Source organism: Mirounga angustirostris, unplaced genomic scaffold (genome assembly GCF_029215605.1).
Source record: "Mirounga angustirostris isolate CCGP_5_RB_7025 unplaced genomic scaffold, mMirAng1.0.hap1 SCAF_9, whole genome shotgun sequence".
Classification (NCBI taxonomy): Eukaryota; Metazoa; Chordata; class Mammalia; order Carnivora; family Phocidae; genus Mirounga; species Mirounga angustirostris.
Window position 1 is genome coordinate 117,103,863 of NW_026991717.1, and position 20,489 is coordinate 117,124,351.

A 20,489-nucleotide genomic window follows, 5' to 3' on the forward strand; every position below is an offset into this window, starting at 1 on the left:
TCCAACACAGGATTTAGTCAAGGGATCCTGCTCAGCTGGGGACAGAAGTTCACCTTTTAACTGCCTCTAACGCCCTCTCTCCAGCCTGGTCCTCTACATCAACAATCCCATCCTCTTCGCTCTGTCTGCTCAGTGAACTCGGAGGTATAGCAAACCCCTTGCCTCCTCTATCTGGTTTACAACAGGGCCCCTAGCTCCGAGCTCAGAGCTGGTAAGGTGCTCAACGAATGGATGGAAGAATGCATGAAGTCCTTCCACGGAAGTTGAGCACACTCATGCTTATTCTAGGAAGATCTTCAGATGCCCACGGGTTTTCTCCAGAAGAAATCACCACTGTTCTCTCCCGCCAGGGACCCCTACTCCTGACCCCTTTATCGTTCATTTATTCATTGGGCCAATGTTTACTGAGGAGTTCTTCTGAACTAGGCACTTTATCCTGTGCTGCAAGGCATGTGTGGAGCTCTTCCCACCTATACATCTCCCTCTTCACCCTCCGAGCCCTCTCTTCTCCCCTTGCCACCACACACCCTGTCCAGGGCACCTGCCCCCTTCCTTGTTCTGCCTTTTACACAAGGATCCCATATTTGGGCTTCTTTGACCCTGCCAATCTGCACTGGACTTAAGGGAGGGAGGAGGACTCCCAGTCTCTAACATCTGCCCTCAGCCCATCCTCCCACCCCATCCCAGGACATGTCCCAGCCAGGCTCTGCCCAGAATCCCAAGCCACCCAGCCTCCTGGAACAGCCCTGAACCTTGTTGTCTCATTTCAGCCCCTGGGGTCCCTGCCCATGGGCGTCCTGCTGAGTCCACCCGGTGCCCGGCCCCCAGCGCCCTGGCCCCTCGGTGCTGCCTGCGGCGGGAGCTGCCAGCTTTTTGGAATTCCTAATGCTCCTGGCCCCGGTGATTGGCTGCTCAGCTCTGACCCCACTTGGGCTGCCGCCTGGTTGGATAAAAGGGGAATCTCCTTGGGGCTCCAGAGCATTAGACACCGGAGGGGGCACCTGGGACCAACTTCGCGAAGCGGGGAGCCCGGCGGGGGGGTGGGGGGAGCAAAAGACCTGCGGCCTCAGCCCCTCCAAAGAGCCGGGAGATGACGGGGAAAGCGGGGGAAGCGCTGAGCAAGCCCAAATCCGAGACAGTGGCCAAGAGTACCTCGGGGGGCGCCCCGGCCAGGTGCACGGGGTTCGGCATCCAGGAGATCCTGGGTTTGAACAAGGAGCCCCCCAGCTCCCATCCGCGGGCTGCCCTCGACGGCCTGGCCCCCGGGCACTTGCTGGCGGCGCGCTCCGTGCTCAGTCCCGCAGGAGTGGGCGGCATGGGGCTGCTGGGGCCCGGGGGGCTCCCCGGCTTCTACGCGCAGCCCACCTTCCTGGAAGTGCTGTCCGACCCGCAGAGCGTCCACTTGCAGCCGCTGGGCAGAGCGTCGGGGCCGCTGGACACCAGCCAGACGGCCAGCTCGGGTAGGTGAGGGCGAGGCTGCCGGGCTGCCCGACTGGGGGCGAGAGCCGGGAACCCCACGCCGTCGGCTTTCGCTTGCACCGCAAGGCCTCCTCCCCGCGCAGAAGTTCGCGCCAGGCCGAGGGGTCGCGGCTCGGGCCTGGGGCCGGCGCGCCCGCCTGCTTTCGGCCCCGGCGTTTCCGGCCTCCGCGCCGTTCTCTGGTCCCCGCGTCGGGCCCCGCTCTGCCGCGGCGCCGGGTGGGGGCCCCGCCGGGAACCCGGCTTGGGGTGTCGGGGCCCGTGGGGCGGGCGGGGCACCCCCCACCCCAGCTCCGCTGCTCCACTGCGGCCCCGGCCTCCCGGAGCCGATTCTGTTCCGTGCGCTGCCGGCCCAGGAAGCGGGTGCCCCAGCCTTCGGCCCCAGCCCTGGAATCCAAAGTTGTTGTTCCTTCCTCTTTTTCGCCGTTCCACAACGCCCACGTTGGTCAGCTGGGGTTTATTTTTCACCCCACGAGCTTGGACACCCTGGCCTCTGCGGCGGCAGGAGCGGCCACCATCCGATTCCACCTAAACGCCACAATCTATCGGATGCCCCGCCCGGCGGGCTCGGGGGCCCCGGGGTGACCCCACCGCGCCCTCCCTGGACTGCCTTCCCGGCCGTGCGTCCCCACCCGCTCGGCCTCCGGCTCGGGCTCGCGCTCGGCAGTTCCCCCGATTTTTCGTTATCTTTGTATTTATTTATTTATTTATTTATTTATTTTTATTTGGAGGGGCAACGAAAAGTGGCGCGTCGCAGCCTCTCCAGTCTCGAGCGGGGGCGCATTCTGCAGGCCCTGAAAAGGGGGCTGTGCCCGGGGAGACCCCAGCGCTTCCCCGCGCCCGGCTCCCTGCGCCCGGGCTCCGCTCCCCGGGGCCAACTTTCGGGCCCGGGGCGCCGGGGCTGCAGGCGCGGGGCAGGGCGCAGCGCCGGGATCCCCGCCTGCCGGCCCTGCGACCCCCTGAGGCTGCCTCGCTCCACCGCCGTCCCTGCCCCAAGCGCCTTGGGGCCTTTGCCTCTCTTACAACGAAATCTGTTCAAAATCTCCGGATTCGGGCGCCGGCGTGGGTAGAGCCAGCCGGGGCTGAGGGATAGGGTCGACCTCTCGGAGGGCTCCCCCGGCAGGCAGAGCAGGCCCCCGCCGCTCCCGGAGGCGGCCCGGGGTGGGGCCCTCGCGGGCTTCGGGCGCCTGACGTCCCCGGGCGCTGCCAAGCGCGCCCCCCATTCTGCCGCATGTGCCTCCGCCCGCTTTTCAGATTCTGAAGATGTTTCCTCCAGCGACCGAAAAATGTCCAAATCGGCTTTAAACCAGACCAAGAAACGGAAGAAGCGGCGACACAGGTAAGGCCCCTGCGGCGCTTTCTGTTACCTCTTTTGCTCACCCACTCCCTGCCGGATCCCGCGTGGGGGTCCGGTCGCTCCAACCTTATTCCCGCCGACTCCTAAGTTGGAAGTCTAAGGCTGCGCCAGGGCCGGGGAGACCGAACGTTGTTTGGGGACATCCGCCCGGGACCCTGGCGTCCAGCTACACCGGGTGAGGATGGTCTGTGGCCGCCGGGGGGGCTTTTTCCTTGTGCGGGAGAAAGGAAAGGCCAAACCAGGGCCGAACCGGAGCCAGGGACCGGCAGGCGGCCCCAGATTCGATCCAGGCATCAGCGCCTGCGGAGAGCCGCGGGGCAGAGCGGCTCCCACCTCCCGCCCAAGCCGGCCCCTCTGCCCGCTGCCCCGGGCCCCCATTCGGCCCCCGCCGTCCCTGTCCGCTCTGCCACACCCCTAGCCTTCTGCTCCCACCGTGCCACACATCCTGAGCGTGGTATCTCTGCACGGATGGGAATTTTTCGTTAGACTTCTGCTCTTTTGTGATCCTGAGGGGCCTCTTCCCTTCCGTGAGCCTCAGTTTCCTTGTCTGTAAAATGGGGAGGGTAAGTGTGTGGACTGGATGACCCCACCAGTCCCAGCTGGAGTCGAGTGGGCTGCACTGGGGTACCAGCTACAGAGAGAATTTTTAAAAAATAAGTCTTCAAATAGGCATTACTTGTACAACTTTAAAATCCAATAGGTGCTGAAAGGTATATCCTGAAAAGTAACACCCCCCCCCCACCCCAGACGCTAATTCCCTTTCGCCTCCACACCACAGCTACTAGTTCCTTGTGGAAATTTATGAGGGGGTTTTAAGGCAATAAAGAAGCCAGAACCAAAAATCTGCCCGACTTTCTGCGAGTGCTGCTTCCAGAGTCCTCCCCTGTGCTCACCCTCCCCCCATCTGTTTCCCCAAATCTCTCCCTGCGCCCCAGTCCAGGTGGGGTGTCCGCAAGGTTCCTGCTGGGTCGCGGGTCATTTCTCCCCTGGGGAGCTCTCCCGGCTGCCACCCACCCCATCCTCTTCTCCCCAGTTTGTTCCCAGCCTCTTTGCACCCTTTCTCCGGGCACCTTTCTGCATTCCCCTCTTCCTTAGCTAGCCCTTGGCCACTCCACTATTGGCACCCACCTTATAAAATGGCTCTTCCTGTCCTCTAAGGGGCCAGTAGGTTCGGGCTGGAACAAGGGTGAACTCTGACTTGGTTTCTCGGTGACCTCGTTTATTCATTCCCTTCAAGCAGCATTTTTGTTGTGTTTAGCTTTGTTTTATTTTCAACGGAAACATTGATCCTGGGTCATTTTTTTTACATTCATTCATCCAACAAATATTCGTTAGAGCATCTTTTATGCACCCTTCTCATGCTGGTCCCAGGGTGGGTAATCCCATCAGCTTCCCCCCCACCCCTACCCCTCGAGCAGGGGCAGGGACGAGGACCATGGAGGGAGGACAGGTCAGAGCTGGGGCTGCTGTGCTGGTGCGGAAATGGGGAGAGGGATTCACACAGCAAGGGGAGTCCAGGAGAAAGCATCCCCTGGGTGCTGAACCGTGTTTCTGCTCCAGGACATCTCTTCGTGTGGCAGCTGGAGCTGGCTGACCCATAGCCCAAAGTCTCTGCTTAAGGCTCCGGACCTCTCCCCACTGAGGAGATGTTTGGGGATCCCAGTGAGACAGCACAACTCACCACCTGCCCTAGGTTTCAGGCGATTTCTGGTGTATGAAGAGAGCAGATTATTAGAGAGATCAGAATGGCTACTGATGGCCGGTGCAGCTTTTAATTAGTAAAATATATGTGTGTGTGTGTGTGTGTGTTTTCCTGAGCTTATCTCATTTGGGGATTTCAGGTAAGAGCCCCTGGAGTCTGGTAATGAGAGATGGGCATCTCTTTTTCTCCCAGAAACACGCTGGGCTTAGTAAGGGTCAGAGAGGGGAGTAGGGATGGAGCCGCGGCCTTGGGAGTCTCTTGGATTCTGGGCTTCTGCTCGTCCCTGCACTGGGAAAGCTCAGCTTCTCTGCAGACAGGATGCAATGGGCACCCGAAGAGTCTGGAGTTCTGCATGAAGCCAGGAGCAGGGTTTGGATCACATTTTGGGGATGCAGGAGCCTCCCTGGAGGAGCACACCAGCATCAACCCACAGATGAGCTCTGAGGCAGGCATGAGGGAAAGTTTAGGGGATTCTCGAGGTTTTGTTTTGTTTTGTTTTGTTTTCAGTGAGAGCCCTCCCAAGGGGAGACTGGCACTTGAACGACCTCTCATCCTCTCCCTTCTTTGGCTTTGGCCAAGCCACAACACCTGTGTGCCTTGATTTCCCTAGTTGTGAGAAGACTTACATACTTCGATTGTTTATTTTGACAGTCTGTTCAGGGGCCCTTCAGTAAGTGGCAAGAGCAAAATAGAAACGAGCAGATCTTCAAAAGTCTGAAGAATTCACTTTCTGTGTACATAAACGTTCCATTCCCCCCTCCCAAGAGAATAGGAGAAACAATTTAGAATCAAACCCGTCATTTTCTATAAAGCGCAGAATCTTTTTTTCTCACACATCCCCCGTGTCTTCCCCCAAGATATTAAAGCCGACACCACCATAAGGACCCAATGGGGCTTACACCTATACTTTTTCCTTGTGTTGGGTGAGGGTGAGAGTGAGGGCATCAGTGAAGGATTCTAACCCCGTGTGCTGGTCCCCAGGGTCAGATCCCAGAGGCTCAAGCAAAGAATGTACCATTTTTACAAGCTGGGTTTGTGGAATCGGGACTCTATTGCCCAGATATTGAACAGGATAAAGGTCATCTTGGAAGTTGGTGAAATTAAGCCTGAAAAGAGAAGAATTGGTGCCTATCAGTGGGTGTGTATGGCTTATGGGGAAAAGTGGGTCTGTGAAGCCCCTGATATTGGAGGTAAAAATTTGTGTTGGAGCATATTCATTTGCACATTGTCCTAGGGCAAAAGGATGTAGCTTTTGCCTGATTCTTAAAAGAGGTTTGGACCCAAATAGGTCAATGTAGACTGCTCTGTGGGGAGTGGGGGCTGTGTAGGCAGGCTCTCTCACAGTGACCTGAATGGAACCCCCCTGAATGGGGCGCCCCCTTGATGAGTGGCTGAGCCTAGGTGTGAGGTGGTTGGAAGGTGCTCCTTGTCTTCTGAGCACAGGAGGTGGAGGGGGAGATCTGAGGGCAGCTCTAAGGAGCTAGTTGTTCTGGGTGGTGGCAGGGGAAGGGCAGGTGAAGAGGGCAAAGTGTTGGGATGCATGGGGAGGTGGGAGATTCGATTCTTAGCCGTTCAAACACTGGGGTTGCAGTTGCATTTGACCTTCTGCTGGGTCTTTGAACGTGGGTGTCATTTAAAAGATCAACTTCTGTCTGTGAGAGGAAACTGGGAAGCAGGTCCCAGTGGGCCTGAGGCATTTATTTATCTGGTGAGTCGCTCACTCTGTGCTCGGGAGGAAGATGAAGGGCTTTCTGCAGTTTTCTAAAATTTTTGTCTCAACACCCTTTCCCCCAAATCACTTCCAGAAAGATTCCCAGTATGAAATGTCCCTGAGGGCTAAAATAATGTCCTCCTAAGAAGGGTAGTGTGGATCCTCAGCCTTGAATGAAGACGAGTCTAGAGGGTTAAGCTACTAGTGTGCGTGAACACATGTGAGCGTGAGTGAGTGTGTGTGGTGTGTGTGTATGTGTGAGAGAGTTCGTGTCTGATTGTGCTGAGCCAGCCCTGGGTTTGGGGTCTGTCTAGGACACATAGAGGAAGGTCATACTGTCCTCTCTGGAATAGTCTCTTTCAGTTTCTGGGTCCTGAGTGTCTGGTTTTGCTCCCCTAGGACAATCTTTACTTCCTACCAGCTAGAGGAGCTGGAGAAGGCATTCAATGAGGCCCACTACCCAGATGTCTATGCCCGGGAGATGCTGGCCATGAAAACGGAGCTGCCAGAGGACAGGATACAGGTAACAGAGCCCCGAGTCCCTGTCTCTCTTTCTGCACCCTCTGAGGCATTGACCGCCCCAGGCTCCTGGATACCCGTGACCCCATCTCCCATCCCCCTGCTATGGGTCCTTATGAAGAACAGTTCGGTTAAGCTGACAGGTACTTGCTGAACACCTACCACGTGAGGTGGACACTGGGGTGGGGCGTGGGGGACAAGGACTTAGATGGTGTGGCTGGCCTGCTGTTCCAGACTATAGGCTTCCTGAGGAGTAGGTCAGGCAGACCGTGAAGGGGCCTGTGGTGGGACGAGGAGTTCTGGGCAAGTCATGGGTTCTCAGGGGGGTCTCTGTCGTGGCAGGTATCTCCTAGGGATAGCTAAATGTCTGCTCCAAAGCCAGAGGTGGTAGAAGGGGAGAATGACTTCTAGCACTGACCCTATTCTGTTTCTCTTCCTTCCACTCCCCTGCCCCATGAAGAAAAGGTCACCCCTCCCTTTCTGTCTACTCCCCACCACCTCCATCCACCTGAAACTCCTTCCTCACACAGTCAGGCAGCTGGCCCTGCCCTGAGCTCCTGCTCGGGTCTGGCCTGGGGTGTGGCTGGGGACGCTTGCCTGCAAGTGTGGCTCAGTAAGTCCTCCTTCTCTCCTATAAAGAGTTGCTTTTTGTTTGTTTTAAGATTTTATTTTTAAGTAATCTGTACACTCAACATGGGGCTTGAACTTACAACCCCCAGGTCAAGAGTTGCATGTTCCTCTGACTGAGTCAGTCAGGCGCCGCCCCTCTCCTAGAGACTTCTGTGGCATAACCGACCCCTGGTCTGGACTGGGATGGTCTCAGCTGTGCTGGGCTCAGGGCTTCCTTTCATCAGCAACAAGACCTTTCCAAGGCCAGAACCCCCTCATTAGGCAGGAGTGGGTCTGCTTAATGGTTTCTCTGGGAGAAGATGAAGTTTGATGATTTTCTAGGTAAGGCCTCCATGAGGCAGAAGAATCGAGTTGGGTAGGAAGAACATTTCCAGAAGATTTGGGTTTGCCTTTACTGGATCACATCCTTAAGTGAAAGCTGCTTCCACCAGTGGAATGGTCCAGAGCAGTTCACTGCTAAGGCTGGGAAAAGTAAGGGGGAGAAGGGGTCCCGACTTCCTGAAACCCCTCCCAGTCAAGAGCCCTTGGAGGTGGGACGTGTGTTGGGGGGAGAAGGAACCAGATAAGTTGTGGGTTGCTTTGTGTCCTCTCACTGGACAACCAGAGAATTAGAAATGAGACATGAGCTACTTTTCCAGAAGGGTCTTCCTCTCCCTTGGAAATCTATTAGGAATTTCAGCCAGTGGCTTTAGACATTGACACAATAAGCTCAATTATTCATAAGCAGATTATCTGTTTGGTGCATTATCCATGGTGGCCTGGATCCATCATCCCTCCACCCAGTTGGTTCCAGTGGGGTAAGCCTGGGGTGTGGATTCTGAATTTGTGTGTGTGTGTGTGTGTGTGAGCCAAGGCCCAATCCAGTCAATGTGGTAACCCCTACCTGGCCTTTGTTTGCACAAAGTTGACTATTACAAGTGGCCAGGGTGGGGTGGTGGGCTGAAAAACTCTCCTGCTGGTAGGCCTCACACTGGCACTACTGGGACCAGTAAGAAGGAAGAGCTGCCTCTTGCGGTGGACTGTCCTAAAATCTGTCCGGCCGCGGTGGCGGTGGGTGGGAGGGCGTGAAGGATTCTGGGGAAGGCTCTGGCTCAGCCATTACTGCATTGCTGCAGACACCCCAGCAGGCAGATGCCAGGCTTCATCAAGTTGCCTGGGGGTGGGGGACATCTGTCGGTGGTGTCTGAAGCCACAGGAACCAGCAAGGAGGAGCTAGGGTGTGGAGTAAGCTGATTGCCCTGGGACTTCGAGGACTGTAGATCTGGGAGACGGAGCCGAGAATCTCTCAGAGTCTTTGAGCACCACAGGGTTCTTTGGCTACCAGCTGCCTCCAGAAGGTGTATGTGAGCTGTCACATAGCCTTGCCCCAGGTGGCCCGGGCAGTCTCAGCATGCATCAGCGACGATCACAGCTATCATTTACAGAGCAGTTTGCACGTGCCTGCTGTTCTGAAAACACGGCGTGCACGGGAGAGGCAAGTAGGCATAGTGGTTAGGGACGCTGTTTCAGAGCCAGACACAGCCTGGCTCCACCGTGCCCAGCTGAGTGACTGGACGAGTGACTTCAGCCTGCAGAGACCCTGATTCCTCATCTGTAGAATGGGGGTGATGGTGAGCCCCGCCTCTGGGGCAGATGCCATGAGCCACGTGTCGTCTGTTCTGAGTGATGCCTGGCAGGTGCGCCGTGCCCACTCCACTTCAGCACTGATCTCATTTAGTCCTGGAGATAACTGAGGAAGCGGAAACAGAGCAACTGGCCCAAGGCCACACAGCTAGGAGGTGGGCGACACAGGGCTCTAACCCAGGTCTGCGTCGAAAGCCCACACGTTCACCACCTGCCTCTTGAGTTTGAAGCCTGTGTTTTGACTTGAAGCTGGGGGGAGCAGAGATGGTTGGAGGTCAGGTGGGGACTGGTATTGACCTTCTTTATAAAAATAAGCAATACTTATTGAGTACCGGGCATTGTTCTAAAGAAAAAACCTCAAAAACTCACTCATAAAAAATTATTTTTTGAGTGGGCAAATTCTTGTATCTAAGTTTGTGGTTTGGCTATTCTGACTAGCGCTGTTCAAGTCTGCCTCTTTTAAATGGATCCCTGTCCAGGGATAGGGAACGAAGTTTGAAGGGATTCTATTCCAGAAGTTAGAAGATATGCAGTCTGTCTCAGCCTGGGGCACTTATTAGCATCACAGGGCAGCTTCTGAAAACACCCATGCAGGGCTCCCATGCCCAGCCATTCTGATTTAATTGCTTTGGTGCTGAGCCTTTGGCATCTGTATGTTTTTAAAGCTCTCCAGTGATTGTGGGCAGCCAGTGTAAAAAGGCTGGGTCAGAGGCTCTGGAAAGGAGTTTCTGCATTTTATGTGCATTAATATGAGTGGAAGGAGGTGGAGTTTGGGAGGGGACAGGGTAGGAGGAGGGACAAGGTGACTTGTCAGGTGTGCAGGGAAGGATGCTGCCCGGGCTGCTGGGCAATGTGGGCAAAGCCGCCCCCTACTGGACGTCAGAGGCTGCAGCAGGGCCCAGCTTCTCTGAGCCTGAAGCCGGGGCAGGAAGGGGGAGATGCTGAAATATGGTGTCAGGAATGCTGAGCGCATGTGGACGGTTAAGTCCTTAAATCACTGCCACGATGAGCTCAAATTAATCAGCTTCCAGCCCGAGGAGAGGAAGGAAGCTGGGTGAATGTGATGGGACCTGCCACATGGCTGACAGAGCCAGGCCGATGGCAGGAGGCAAGATCGGAAGGCAGGGCCTGGGGAGGCAAGCAACCGGAATGTGCAAAGAGCATCCATTGTACAAGATGTCTCCTTGAGGGGGGGCGATCCTGGGAAGACCACAGAGGGTCTCCTGGGAGACCTTTGAGGGAAGGAGCCCTGGGTATGGTGTCTTTTGGGGATGCCGGGATGGGAGCTTGCCGGACAGGAGCTGGGTGATAACAAGAGAGGCCATGGGCCCAACCATAGCTGCTCTATCCACACCGTGAGAGAAGTTGCTGGTAGGGTTGCCTGCTCTGCTCCAAGTGCGCTCTGTAGTAGGAAAGCACCTGTTTGGCAAGAACCCCTCCCCAGGTCCAGTCTGTCCTTGGAGGCACAATCTCTTGGGACCCTCGCTGACAGCTGGGGCAGGGGGGGGCTCCTGCCAGACCAGCTGTGTGGACCGGCAGAGGCATCCCACTGGGCTTCCGGATTGCTGCTAGGGCGCCACCTCTGAGGGGAGAAGCAGGAACCCAGACTCTTCCCCAAGCTGGAAGATCGTACCTGGAGTGCCAAACCCGGTGACCCTTGGTGTCACTTTGGGGCCCCTTCTCAGGCACTCAGAACCCTGAAGTGTAAGGCAGGGCTCTGGTCCTCACTGCGGCCTTGACGCAGTTTCTACTGAGGAGTTCCAGGCCTGACTGTCGCGTGAGAGGGGCGGTCTCCTCTAGAAAGTGGGCAGCCAGGAAAAGGAAGGAGCGAGGGACTAAAGGAATATTTGGGGCTTGCCAGAGCCAAGAGGCCAAGTAGGGAAAAGGGCCTAAATGCTTAGAAGGACTCTCAAAGGTAGGAGATGGGAGGACCTGGCTTTATATAAAAAATGTCGTTGAGAATTTGCTGGAAAGCAAAGCCTCATTTGTCGCATGTTTATCCACAGAATTCATCCAGCAGCAGGCTGGATGTTCTTATTATGTGCCAGGCATTTCCCAAGCACTATTATAGTTAATTTTTATAACAAACCTTCAAGGAGGTGGTATGACAGGACAGATGAGGAACCAGAAGCTCGAAAGGTTAAGAAACGGGCCCAAGATCACCAAGACGGTGGGAGGCAGGGCAAGGATCTCCAGCCGAGGCCTTCTAGCCCCTGATCACAGTCAACTTGCAGGGAGCGTTGGGCGCTGCATGTGTGTTCTCTCACATTTGGGCCTCAAGGGCCTGGAATACATGAGAAATGTGCCGATAGTCGCAGGGCTCTCTGTTTGGCCCGCTGGATGCCTAAAGGGGAAACAGGCTAGCTGTATGAAAATCGTATAGCTTGAAGTTTAGTTCTGTCCCTCTGCGCCTCTCCTGGAGTTATTATTATTTGCAGTCCAGCCTTGCTAAAGGGCCTGCGGAGGAGGCCAGAGGGGCAGGTAAAGCTGTTGATTAACCTGCCCTCTGTGCAGGCTCCCACTGGTTTTCTTTGCCTCCACTGAAAGAAAATAAGTAGCATTTTTTGAACACCTTCTATGTGATAAGCATGGGTTTTAGGAACTTTCACTTATTGCATTAATCCTCAAAACCACCCTGGAAAATAGGCACTATCTTATGTTTGAAGAGACTGAGACTGAGAGAGGGCAAGTCACTTGCCCAAGATCACACAGCAATTTCTGTCGCAGCTGGGAATTCCAGCTCAGGACCGTCTGACTTCAGCGCTTCTTGGGACCATCAAGTCCTGCACACATACTGGTTGCTTCCAGGAAGGGAAGAGAAAGGCAGACATGAGGAGTGGTTAGGCTCAATGCTAATCCCTTGTCCACTTCCCTCCAAGGCATCCAGCCACAGCTCCCCTGCCAACTGTCCTAAAAAGAAATGGTTTTGGCTGTCCAGGTCCCCTCAGCATCTGGTCTTCACAGAGAGCCAGGCGTTCCAGGAGCCCATAACCGCGGGTCCGCACAACTCCTGGTTTGAACGAGCAGCTGCACCAGCTCTCCCGGGAACGTCTGTGGGCAAAGTCTGATCTGCAGACCAGTTATTCATTTGCCCAAATTAGGAGACCCAGGAAAATAGTTCTGTTTATAGGCCCCAGAGAGCATCTGAATCCCAAGTCTGCACCCCCCCCTTTTTTTTTTTAAAGATTTTATTCATTTATTTGAGAGAGAGAGAGAGAGCACATGAGAGGGGGGAGGGTCAGAGGGAGAAGCAGACTCCCCGCCGAGCAGGGAGCCCGATGCGGGACTCGATCCCGGGACTCCAGGATCATGACCTGAGCAGAAGGCAGTCGCTTAACCAACTGAGCCACCCAGGCGCCCTGCACCCCCTTCTTTAGTGCTCCTGTAAAGATGCGGTTTCCATGTGAGAACCATGCTCCCCCCGCCACCCAAGCACCAATGCTCATGGAATCCAGAGGAAGCCAGGACAGTGCATCCTCCCAGGCATCCACACTGGGGTGGGTGGGGCATCTCTGCCTTTGTATACTCCCCAGTCCAGTGTCCAGGATCCATAAATCCAAACCGTGCCAAAAACACAGTTCTTTCCTAAGTGAGTCAGCAGAACTCACTAATGGCAAAAACCAGACCTGAATTTATGCTCTTTATTTATCCCTTTTAGCGTGCATATGCATATGTTTTGCTGCAGAAATCAAAACAAGTGAGTTTGGCTTCGGTGGGCCGCTGCAGCCAAGTGTCACGTAATGCGGTAATGCACCACCTCTTCTTTCTAAAATCCCAGACATTGTGGAGTCTGGTCCCATGGGTTCCAGTTAAGGGGCTGTGGTCTTGCTGTTTCATAATGCACTGCCTTCAGGCAGGAAGGTCATCTCCTGACTAGGAAGCAGATTTCTTAGATTCATAAAGAAAGCCTTCCCAGCCCTCTGTGGTCACACTTGGTGCCTGGAATTCCATCACCAAGGGCTTCATTCTTCTGTATTCTCTGAGAGGTGGCTGAAACCAGAAGTCACATTTTATGTGGCTCAGTCCTTTCAGATTTGTCCTCTGTGGGAGAAGGCAGCTTGTGCCAAGTGGGTATTTATAGAGGGCCACCAAGTGCTACTGGGAAGGAAGATGGGACAGGACAGAGGTCTCAGACGAACCGCAGGCACTGGGTCTGTCCGACAGTCGGGCGGAGAGCCTGAGGGACAGACAGGTGGCGCTGGGGAGGGATCTAAGCACAGCGTGGAGGCAGGCCGGGACGACAGGCGAGTTAGCCCGGGCTCGCATTGCTCATCTTCTCCGCTCTGTAGCCCGCGAAGCGTAGCCATCTAGTGGCTTTCAAATTGCAGAAACCCTTTCTTCGGCAGGGGTCACCCGTGGCGGTCCGGGTCCGGACCAGGGGAAAGGCCCTGCACAAGGGCTCCGCAGCTCTCCAGGAGGGCCCGAGCAGGAACGGCAGGTGCCAAAGCCGGTGGTGGCAAAGGTGCAGATCTCTGCAGGCGGCGCCACCCAGGGTGGACTGAGCGATCCTTTTCTACTGGGCGTGGCGAGGCCCGGGGCGTCTTGGGCCGCGTCTCTCCCATTTTTGTGCGTTCCTGGTTATTTACAAACGGAGAAATTTCACGACAGGGTTACACACATTTCTGTCCATTTAAAGGTGTGCGTAGACCGCGCGGTCTTTCCGCAGCCCCACACAGCGCGGGGCTCTTTGAGGGTCGTCGGGAGGGAGGCAGGGCTGCCGGGGCGCCCCCTGCTGGAGGCGTCCGGCCGCGCTCAGCCGCAGACTCAGGGCTGCCTGGGGCCGCCGGGGCTCTCACTGCGCCACATAGCGGCCGCGGCGGGAACGGCGGGGGCGCGCGGATCCGAACCCCTGCCCGGGCCTCCCGGCGGCGGAGGCAGCAAAGGGTTAAACTGTCAGCGGCGCGATGTTAAACAGGTGTCAAAGGCGCCCCATATATCTGCAGATTGAAATCAAATTCTTTGCCGTATAAAAAGATAAATTACCCAGGCGCTGCCGCGCGTCCCACTCATCACGCCAGCGCCAGACGGCAAGCAATTTTTTTTTTAATGTGCTAACGACCTAATCAAGCAATCAAGTCGGAGAAGATTGCAGAGTGACCCGGGCAGCCATCTGCCGGCGAGCCCCGCATTCATTTCCCGCGCCCCCGCGCGGGGTGGGGGCCGGGGAGGGAGCTGCCGGGGGGAAGAGGGGAAAAAATCCTAAACAAATTAACACCCAATTTTCCCCGTCTAATTAGTTAAATGAGATGTGTTTGGGGTCCCCCGGGGAGGGGGAGCGGCTCGCGGCGCGGCTCGCGCTGCCTCCGCAGCATTAATTAGTGCGGGTCAATGCCGCGGCTCCCGAGAGAGCAGCCGCTTTAATTTCCCGTGATATTTCAGTGCCTGAGGCCCATCGATTCAAACAGAAATTAACTTATTTTTCAATCAGCCCAGGGCTGCCCCTGGGGGTGACTCTTCTTTTGCCGCCTCCTGAATAGAGCTGGAGCAATTTTTCATCAAAAGCTGAAACCTCCGCCTCTGGGGACGGGGGAGGGGCCCGGAGGGAAGGGGGCGGGGAACCCGGCCGAGGCGAGGGAATGGAAATCGCAGAGGAAACTAATAGATTTTCCCCGAACCCGCCTCCGTCCTCCCGCGCTTCCCGAGGCGCCTTGGGCGTGTCGCCATCCCCGGGGGTCAGGGCCCGGAGGGGCTGCGAGGGGACGGGAGGGGGCCGCTGGTCGGGCCTCGGATCCTTCCAGAGCCCACCGGTTTCTCGCCGGCCTTTCACCTGCCTGAGGGACAGTGCAGCTGTCCCTAGCGCTGGCTCCTGCCAGCTGCCGGAAGTCTCAGGAAAGCTGCTTTGGGAGACCGAGAACTCTCCCTTCCCCCAAGCATGGCAGGGGCTGCTCCAAGCACGGGGCTGGAGCGCTGCTGACACCCCCAGGGTACCCCATGCCCTGCACCAGTCAGCTTTGGGGCCAGAGAAACATTCTCCAGGGTGTCCCCCACTGCACCCTCCTAGGTCTCCATCTCCCTTTCTTGGCACACCAAGAGAATTTTGTCTTCCTTGCCTGACTGAGGATGGATGCCCAGCTCCTCTGAATAGCACTCAGGGATGGGTCCAAAACTGTGGGGAGCTGGTGAATGGAGGGCACTTTGGCAAAACAGGGCTTCACCAGGACGGGGCTGAGAAAGGAGGCTGACTCAGGCCTCCCCGGAGTGTCCCTTGGGGCTTCCTGATACCTGAATGCCATGCCCTTTGCTGCGTGAGTCCACACTCACCTGGCTTCTGGGACTGCTTGGCCTCTGGAGTTCTGGTGGAGAGGGAGCCCCGAACAAGATGCATGGCTAGTCCAGCCCCTGGAAGGAATGTGTTCCTCTGCAAGTCAGAAATGAGATTCTGTTTATAGGCTGGAGGTGTGACCACCTGCAAGAGAGCTACCAGGGTGGGGCTTCTCAGCTGCAAACCGAGGACCATGCTGGGAACTGCCCACCTGCAAGACCCTATCCCGGAGGCCTCTATCCCATCACCCTAGAACTGCTGTGATTTAAAAAAGAAAAAGAAAAGGATCCATTTCACCCATCATGTTCTTACAGGACTGGGTGACCTCCTTCTGGGCACTCGGAGCCTGGAGGAACCCCGGGGGGTACCATGGGGTGGGGGAGCTTAAGTGAGGGCACCCTGCTGGAGAAACGAGCAGTCACAAGGGGATGCAGCAGCCAGCAATCAAAAGGGTGGGGAACTTCACAGGGGGCCCACTGGGGTAAGGGCCTGGCCTCAGTGCCTCTCAGAACATACCCCTGCCCTGTTCATCCTCACTTGCAGGTCTGGTTCCAGAACCGCAGGGCCAAGTGGAGGAAACGGGAGAAGTGCTGGGGCCGGAGCAGCGTCATGGCGGAGTACGGGCTCTACGGGGCCATGGTGCGGCACTCTATCCCCCTGCCAGAGTCCATCCTCAAGTCCGCCAAGGACGGCATCATGGACTCCTGTGCCCCGTGGCTGCTGGGTAAGAGCCCGCACCCTCCTTGGGGCCCTGCCCCTGTGGTGAGGAGAGCGGGCTCCCTGGAGGAGGAGGAGACAGAGCCCTGGGGCAGGGACACCTGGCCACAACAGCCTAGCAGGACAGAGGCACTCCAGACCAGGCCTCCTAGTCTCCCTTAGGAGCCTCAGAGGGTAGGCTGGGCCCAGGGCTTGCTGTCTATCCCCTGTGCCCCCCTACTGAGTGGCTCGGACTCTCATCCCTGCCAGGGCCCTGACTGTGGGTTCTTTTGTCCTGTGAGAAGGGTGTGGCTGTAGCCCCAGGGTCCATACCCTCTTCTTCCCTTGGCCAGAGGTAGGCTTGTGGTGAATGAAACAGCTCCTCTTGGGGGTTGAGGGAACCCCTAAGACCCTCTGGCCACCATTCTGGCTTTGCCCAAAGGACTGCTTCCCCCTGAAATCTCTCCACGTGCCATCTTCCCCCCACCTGCCCTCGGGGCCTTGGTCGGTTGCAGCACCAGCTCATCTTGGGGTTCCAAGATCTGAATCCCAGGAGGGAGGGATGGGGGAGCAAGTACGCTTGGGAAGGGATAGAACAGGCTGCCCGGCGGCCAGGTGCCCAGGGACCTGACTCGAAGAAGCCCTCTGCTGGCCTGCAGCCCCATCCCCTGGCCACCCTCCCGCTGCCCCGGCCCCTGGGACGCGCGTGACTGCGGTGTGTGAAGTAAGGCTTTCTGCTCGTCCTTAATTCTGGCCTCTCTCTATCTTTGCCGTTTTCAGTTCAAGATGGCTTTCCCAGGCGCTTTTCTAAACCCGAATACCAACAATTCTTTTTAGGGATGCACAAAAAGTCGCTGGAGGCAGCAGCGGAGTCGGGGAGGAAGCCCGAGGTGGAGCGCCAGGCCCCGCCCAGACTCGACAAGATGGAGCAGGAGGAGCGGGGCCCCGACCCTCCAGCGGCCATGTCCCAGGAGGAACTGAGAGAGAACAGCATTGCGGCGCTCCGAGCCAGAGCTCAGGAGCACAGCACCAAAGTGCTGGGGACTGTGTCTGGGCCCGACAGCCTGGCCGGGAATGCCGAGGAGCCAGAGGACGAGGAGGCCATGGACGAAGACAGGCCAGCGGGGAAGCTGAGTCCACCACAGCTTGAGGACATGGCTTAGATCAAGGGCTCGCGGATACCAGGCCCCAGGACTCTGCTCTCCTCGGGGCCTGTGGTGTTGGGAGGTGTTCTCTGAGGCAGGGCTCAGGCCTGGCCTCGGCCACCCTCCCCCTGCCCCACAGGCCCCCCATGACTCCCGGGCTGACTTCAGGCACAACTCAGTTCTGGCCAAGGCTTTGGGCCATGCTGAGACACCCCCTATCTAGTCTTGACCTCTCCAGCAGCATCCTCCTCATCCCAACAGCCCTGCCTCAGAAGCCTTCTTGCTGCCCCAAACCACCCCCTCAAGCCACTTTCACTCAATTCCTTGGTGACTCTCACTGTCCACATCCACCCCTCACTCTCTGTTCTCTTGCTTGAAAGAACCCCCGCCCCAGCTCCTTCGCGAGGGCCTGGGCCTGGGCCTCCAGAGTGTGGCCATACTGTCCTACAGGCCCAGGCCCGGCCTCTGCCCCACGCCATCGACGGGGCCCAGATTCCAGGTGAAACTTGGAAGGTGTCATCCTGAGCCCCTCAGCCCCCCTCCATATCACGCCCTCTGCAGTCACCCTCAGGAGCCTGCCCGCCCTCCCCACCCCCAGCCTGCCCCACCGTCCCCCGCAGCATGACCGTCAGCACCACACGTGGCCACGGACAGTACCTGGTCCAGGGCCTGTGTCCCTGCAGCCAGCGGGCCCCTGTCACAAATGCTGTGCTCAGGGCTCTGGTGGGGAGGCCAGACTCTCACCCAGAGCCCTTGGGCCTGCATTCTGAAGCATCCTGACCGCCCCGATAGGCTACCTGTGACCCTGACTTGCTGTGCAAGACACCCTTCTAGAGCTTCTTGCAGTTTATCAGTGCTCATGTATCCTGCCTTGGAGCAACCCAATCCAACTATGGAATGGACACATAGGAAGCCACAGATCTTGGCTCGACTTGATCCGGGCCATCCCTGGGAGGCCAAGCCTGGAACGGGCCTGGGGCTATTACAGGTCACAAGAAGGGTACAAGAAAGGGCTCGAAGCAGAGCAAGGCAGGAGCCAGGGTTAGACTCAAAATGAGCAACAGGCACACGCCCCTGCCAGGTGTATGCTGTGGCGTTCTGTCCACGAGAATAGGAGGGACACAGTGACCGTGTAGGAATAGGGGACTGGGGGCTTCTTCCTGTCTTGCTGGTGGGAGGAACCATCCACCCCCAGGCCAGGCCTATGGCTCCCTCACGCCCTTGACATTTCCCTCCACCATCCCACCCACGTTTGCAGGGAATACCTCGCAAGAGAAAGGCCTGAGACAGTGAGTTTGGATTTTAATTCCGTATCAAAAGTTGATTTCTTCCTCATTCCGTTCACGGAACCCCCCTCATCGCCTTGTCTTTGTCCCCTGTTGGTTCGAAGTGGTAGAGACGGTAGCCCCTGGTGTGTAAATACTGTACATAGAGTGGGAAGAAAGAAACTTGATATTGAGGTGTTTGAAATATGGAACTGTAATAACTTCTAGGTATTCTAAACCTGTGATTTCTGTGCCATTTTCTGTAAAGATACAAGTAAGAATAAAATTGTTGTAAAAACATCAGGGGAGGGATCCAAGAAGCCTCCATGGCTGAGGATGTCTTGTGTGTGGGTAACATAAAAAGTAAATCCGTGAAGACATTTTTAAGTCAAAATTACCAGATTCCTCACTCCAGCTGTAAAGGCCTGCCTTTCTCCGCTGAGCTGACACCACCTTCCAATGACATTTGTCCTGTGATAGGAGACCCTCCTCCATTGTAGACACAACAGAATTATCCCAGCCATTGAGCCCCTAAGTTATTACCTACGATGCCCTCCTGCTCCCCACACAACGGATTAGTTAACCTTTCCCTCTGGTACTTAACTTACTTATTAACAACCCTATTTCCTTCACACCTCATCCCCCCTTGGCCCCCAAGAGTATTGACTCCCTCCTTTTGTGTACATGTGTGCACTCTAAAATCTTGCCTACAACTCAAAGACAACAACAACAAAGGGAACCCACAACAAACAAGGCAGTGGCATCTGGAACTGAAAGTCAAACAAACCTATGCTAAAGCCTGCTAAAGAGAAGGCAAGTAAACAAGAGAAGGCGCGGGGCAGGACTGCAAGAAATTGCCTGCAGACAGAGGCAACCCATCGGCTCCATGATGTGCTGGACGGAATTACAAGAACAGAGGGAAGGAGCAGACCAGATAGGTTATATTTGAGCTTTGGGCTCAAGAAATCTCATAAGATAGTTTCAAATTGCCTCAGATGGGGGAACTCCTTCTCAGAAGAGATTTTTCCGGCAGGCCGTCATCAAAGGGGAGTGACAGTGGTCAGCAGTCCCTGCACCCTGCATTGGGAGCCGGTATAATCCTTCTGGACCCAGAGCCTGCAGGGCACATGTGGGAAATCTCCAACTTTTATGCAGTGAAGGGACAGATCCAAGAGCCTGGCTTCCAGTCCTGCCCACACACACTCCCCTAGGGCTTCCCTGAGCATGTCAGGTCCCCTCAGGTCTCACTGTGGTCTGTTGGCTTAGGAATGCCCTTCCCCCACCCCCTGCCATGGGCACCACTCCAGGAGACTCACTGACACTTATCCCTCAAGTCCTCTCCTCCCTGGAGCCTTCCTGATCCTCCAGGGAGAGTTTATAACCTCTGTTCTCCCCCAGCGCTTGGGACATTCCGCCATCATGACATTGTGTGTATTGTACTGTACGTCTGTAATTTACTGATTTCTTCTAGGGTGGGGATGGTATCTTATTCATCTTTTATCCCCAGGAACCATCAAAGGGCCTGACAATCTACTGTTGAATGAAGGAATGAATGTTCTTCCTCTAACTCATCCATTCAATAATTTAAAAACATTTATTGAGCATCTACTGTGTACCAGGCAGTGAGGCGAGGCACTGGGGATACGGTGGGGGGCAAAGCATCCTACTTGGAGGGAAAGATAGATAGAAATCAAGTAAACACACAAGTAAAATACAAAATTGCACATGTCCTAAGGTCTTGGAGGCACAAGATAAGGGGCCATGAACGCATGTCCGTGGGACTTGAGTCAAGGTGTTGACCTCTGTGCCTCTCTCCTGGGAATGATAACGTCTGTCCCTCCAGGGTCATTCCTCTAGCAAGGAAGCAGCAAGGATATTGGCCAAGGAGCCACATGAGGGAAGGGTGGCCACACCAACTTCTCAAGTCCAGTGGCCAACGTTGGCAGCTGCCCCCCTCGGTTACATCTGGGGGACGACTGGGACACTGAGGGATTTGGGAGATGATAACCACCCAGGGGGTTGACCTTGGGAAGAGGCACACTGCTTTCTGCAGGGGGGACAGGCAAACAAGCCCAGAGGTGATCAGTGAAGGGAGTGGTGGGG

The 20,489-nt window shown here is 56.2% G+C and overlaps 1 protein-coding gene across 1 annotated transcript; it reads left to right on the forward strand.

The window, feature by feature from the left end:
* Positions 1-1,090: 1,090 nt before the first annotated feature.
* VSX2 (visual system homeobox 2) lies at positions 1,091-17,942 on the forward strand. The gene is made up of 5 exons (XM_045901997.2): positions 1,091-1,460; positions 2,731-2,815; positions 6,646-6,769; positions 15,824-16,004; positions 16,814-17,942. The coding sequence occupies exons 1-5, from the start codon at positions 1,091-1,093 to the stop codon at positions 17,137-17,139; spliced, it is 1,086 nt and encodes a 361-aa protein (XP_045757953.1). The 3' UTR covers positions 17,140-17,942.
* Positions 17,943-20,489: the final 2,547 nt, after the last annotated feature.